At 45.2% G+C, this 4,422-nt stretch overlaps 1 protein-coding gene across 1 annotated transcript; it reads left to right on the top strand.

Annotated features, from left to right (window-relative positions):
- Positions 1–1,159: 1,159 nt before the first annotated feature.
- LOC142924691 (exosome complex exonuclease RRP44-like) lies at positions 1,160–3,294 on the top strand. Its single transcript, XM_076067346.1, has 2 exons — positions 1,160–1,365; positions 3,073–3,294. Exons 1-2 carry the CDS (start codon positions 1,222–1,224, stop codon positions 3,292–3,294), a joined length of 366 nt encoding a protein of 121 aa, XP_075923461.1. The 5' UTR covers positions 1,160–1,221.
- The last annotated feature ends 1,128 nt before the right edge of the window (positions 3,295–4,422 follow it).

The following is a 4,422-nucleotide window of genomic DNA, read 5'->3' as shown; positions in this document are numbered from 1 at the left end:
TGGCCTTCATCAGGTGAAGGGGGCGAGACTGTCTGGTAGGACAGCGCTGGAGGTAAAACTATAAAATAACTAAATTAAATCACGACATTGCGGGCGCAACACAAGCGTCCTTCTTCAGGTGGGACAACCACAGACAGAAAAAATTGCTGAAGTGGGCAAAAAAGGGCTGTTGTAACAAGAGGCTATATAGGTAAGAGAGTGTTGGGAAGCAAGGGGGGAGAGATAGAGAGGGGGGATGTGGGATAGGGGAAGTGGGGTGCTGCTAGAGGGATTAAAGGGGCGAGCACGGCAAAATGCCGGGGGGGGGGGGGGGGGAAGTGAGCGGGGCTGGGAGTGGGAGGCTGAAGAAGCTGGAGATGCGGAAATGAAGGCAACAATAAAGAAGTTAAGGTTTTACCTGGTTAATAACATCCTTCTAGATTGGAGTGTTACAGGCTGCTGCGGGGCTACATTGTGGGCAATAGAGGACAATGCAGTGACACAAATTGTTTTACTCTGTGTCTGTGCTCCCCCACCTTTGCCAAAGCGTACTGACCACCACGGTTAAGTACCACCCCACGACCCGCATGACATGGGGCGGCCCTCATCCAGCAGTGGATTGACTTAACGAGCTGTGCATGTTCAACTCAAATATCTGAGTTTGTGAAGTGTCTTATATTAAGATTCTGTGTTGTTTTGGCTGGACATGATACTCGCTCATGTCCCTTCTCCACCCGTAGGGCATTGACTCTGGCAGCCCCTGAGGTCCGATTCCACATGGACAGCGAAACCCACGACCCGATCGACCTGCAGACCAAGGAACTCAAGTGAGTCCCGTCAACAAGACACCTCCCATGACTGCAATCCGACTGTTGTGCAGATCTCTCTATCAGAATCAAAATATATTTCTACTGGAAGAATCCGATGAGCTATAAAGCTCTTTTTTCACAGATGTCCAGTTGGGGCAGGTCACAACGTTACAACAACAAACAATACAAGCACACGTTAGGATTGCAAAGTATTGGAAAGGTAAACAAATAACTTAAACAAATATACAAATAAAACTAAACTATTTTTATCTTACCAAGTAAAACCCTGACCACAAACGATAGCTGAACAAAGTGGCTTATCACGTAGGAAATTTATTATCGGCAAAATAATCTAAGATAAAGATTCTTGACCCTTGTGGTTGATGTGTTGTGGTGGCGGAAACTGGTGCGTGTACACAGGGAGACCAACTCGATGGTGGAGGAGTTCATGTTGCTCGCCAACATCTCCGTGGCGGAGCGCATCGTAGGCGAATTCCCCGAGTGTGCGCTGCTCCAACGCCATCCGGCGCTTCCGCCTTCCAACTACGACATCTTGGTGAAGGCGGCGAAATCAAAGGTAGAGTTAGAACCCCTTTTAACGACCACCCTTGTTAACTAATCGCTTAACAACGGGCCTCCATAGAGCTCAATGTGTAGGCTTAACCGACCATTTCCCTGTTAACGACGAGCTGTTGTAGGTACAATAAATATGAATTAATGCCACGTAGAAGGAAAACAATAAAATAAAAAAATATATAAAACAATAAAATTCTCACGACGTTTCGACTGCAACACAAGCAATCATCATCAGGTGTGAAAACCACAACAAGAAAATTTGAAAAAAGTGGCAGTTATTTTTAATGTTAGCACCACGGAGAGAGATTTGACAGTTTGTTCAGATGGACGAGTCCAACTATGTTCGGAAAAGAGGAGGGGGGAGACAAAAAATAATGGATGCGTTCTGACAGCCACCTTAAGCGTGATCAATCAATTAAGACCCGAAATGGTTTATCAAATCTCTCTCCGTGGTGCTAACGTTAAAATAACCACCACTTTTGTCACATTTTCTTGTTGTGGTTTTCACACCTGATGATGATTGCTTGTGTTGCAGTCGAAACGTCGTGAGAATTTTATTGTTTTATATTTTTATTATTTTATTGTTTCCCTTCTACGTGAATTTACCGAAAGAACCAAGAATATGAATCCCTGCAGTCACGAAAGCTTTAAATCAAAATGAATTAATGCATTTATTCACAGTGTTTATTTTAATATGATGTGCTTATAATGTTAGTATCTTTATGTATTAATATCCATTGTTTAAATATTATAAAGTACGTTTTTTGGGTGAACAAGGGAAACTTTCGATGCTATCGGACCGAATTAAGCTTTTAACACGTATTTCCTATACTCGCTTAATGGCCAAATCCTTTAATGCTCGGGTTCGTGGAACCAATTACCGTCTTAAAGAGGGGTTCTACTGTCTCTAGATTGCTGTTAACCTAACTTCAATATCATCCTCCTCGCAAGGAATTCAGAGGTCGCCGGGTGGCTCAAATTTTTGTTTGAGGTCTTTTGGTTTAACCGGGTGAGAACTCAAGAGACCATAATAGTCTCATTTGCAAGGGTCACCTGGGTCACCCTATGACGCAGAGATTACAGCTGGGACCCTGGCTTCAAAATCCAGCAGCCGCATTGAACATACTGTGTTATCAAGTGTAGGGAGTTGAAGGACTCGGCTCGTTTCCCAGCTACTCCACAGAAATAAGCAACAAAAAACCATCACGATAAATGTAGTACTGTATTTAATTTTAGATAAATTCCAGCACTGAAATGTTTAAATATCAGGTCGACTTATTGTGATGAACATTATGCTCAAGATGGGTGGGAATGTGCTACCCCCTACTGTGAAGCAGAGGTGTCTTGAAACGATGTCAGTATTGGCCTGAGCGAGCAGTTGCAGGGCTGCACCTTTTACCTTTATCTTGAGATGTAGCCGTATAGTTTCCACTCGCCCTTAGAGGCAGAACAACTCAAAAGCTGTGACGAACCACAGACAACGCTGGAAGGCAGCCAGGCACTGTGCCAGATGTAGATTAATCCACTTGCTGTACTGCCTTCTCCTGGCAAGCCAGGTTATGGAAACCTGAATGCTTACAGGAAGTGCGCTGAATAACGTTTTCTTTCCAATACACCACAACCCTTGCTGCTTCCCCAGCACTGAACTACAAGCCACGTGTGGGATAGTCACCTCACAAACGCCGGTGTGCCCGATTTTTTTGCGCAGAACATCGAGATCCAGGTGGATTCAGCTAAGGCGTTGGCCGAGTCCCTGGACCGGGCGGCGGTGCCGGGAGCGCCACCATACCTCAACACTCTGCTGCGCATCCTGGCCACGCGCTGCATGATGCAGGCCATCTACTTCTGCTCCGGCATGGAGCCCGACACCCACCACTACGGGCTCGCCACCGCCATCTACACCCACTTCACTCCGCCCATTCGACGGTGACGTGCTCTGGCGTCAGGCACACGCGTGAAATCGACCTTCGCGATTATTGAGGGGACTATGTTGTTGTCTTGGTGTGGTCTGGGACTGTGCTGCCTTTCCCAAGTTTAGGAATTTATTCATTAATTGATGTACTTATGCAATGTTAATTTGTCATTATGGCACACCTCCGATTAGCACGATTGGCTACGTACTTGTATATCTTTTTTCTATTATTTACTTTTAGTGATTTGTTTACCTTTCCTATTCTTAGCACTCCTATCATCTACCAACTGGACATCTGTCAAAAAGAGCTTTTATCACGAATCGGATTTCTCCAGGATAAAGATTCAGATTTTGACTTATTTTTCTAAAAGGTCCTATAAACGGGAAGTTTGGCCAATTCCTTAAATGGTTGTTTGGCTTGTGTTGGAGAAAAACTAGAGGATCGGGAGAACACCAACGCCTACAAGGACGGTGACAGTGTTCCACGTGCAGAATCAAGAATCCATTGCCGTGTTGTAGCGGCGGCCAAAAGTGAATTGCAATTCTGCCATGGATCGCTAACGATTTTGTTGTGGATCTTAAATAAGAACACAGATATGAGCAGGCAGCAATTTGCATTACATCTGATGACAAATTAAAAATCCTCAACAAAGAATTAAATTCATACATTAACAAAGATAATTTCCACCAGCAGATGGTGCTAGAACGTGGTATGTCCAGAGTACAGTATTCTATCACAGCGTTAAATCCATCTGAGTCATTGTTTGCGTAGCTTTCTGGTGGATCGTGAAACCCGCTGAGATCCACCAGAATGAATCGCGGTGCTTGGTGGATTAATACCACTGCTCCGTTGGCATCTCGTGGCCATACCGCAGCCTGTATCTACTGTAAATTTAATCTTCATATTAAATAGAGGCTACAACAAATGTGAATATTGTTGTTGTCTCCCTGTTCAGTTACAGATACTCGGATGTGATTGTGCACCGGCTGCTGACCGTGTGCGTGGGCGCCGACCCCACGTACCCGGCGCTTACCGACAAGCAGCAGCAGCAGCAGCTCTGCAACAATCTCAACTACCGCCACAAGATGGCGCAGTACGCCCAACGCTCGTCTGTACCTTTCCACACGCAGGTGGGAGGCGGAAGT

This window comes from Petromyzon marinus, chromosome 16 (genome assembly GCF_048934315.1).
Source record: "Petromyzon marinus isolate PM22_M1 ecotype Great Lakes invasive population chromosome 16, UKy_Petmar_22M1.pri1.0, whole genome shotgun sequence".
Lineage (NCBI taxonomy): Eukaryota > Metazoa > Chordata > Hyperoartia > Petromyzontiformes > Petromyzontidae > Petromyzon > Petromyzon marinus.
The sequence above is the reverse complement of the archived record's forward strand: the minus strand, read 5'-3'. Positions and strand labels throughout refer to the sequence as shown.

Bases quoted from the DNA above. Each gene is read 5' to 3' on its own strand.
- LOC142924691 (XM_076067346.1), top strand. From the start codon at position 1,222: ATGGTGGAGGAGTTCATGTTGCTCGCCAACATCTCCGTGGCGGAGCGC. The intron at 1,366-3,072 runs GTAGAGTTAGAA...TTTTTTGCGCAG, and splicing joins TGAAGGCGGCGAAATCAAAG to AACATCGAGATCCAGGTGGA.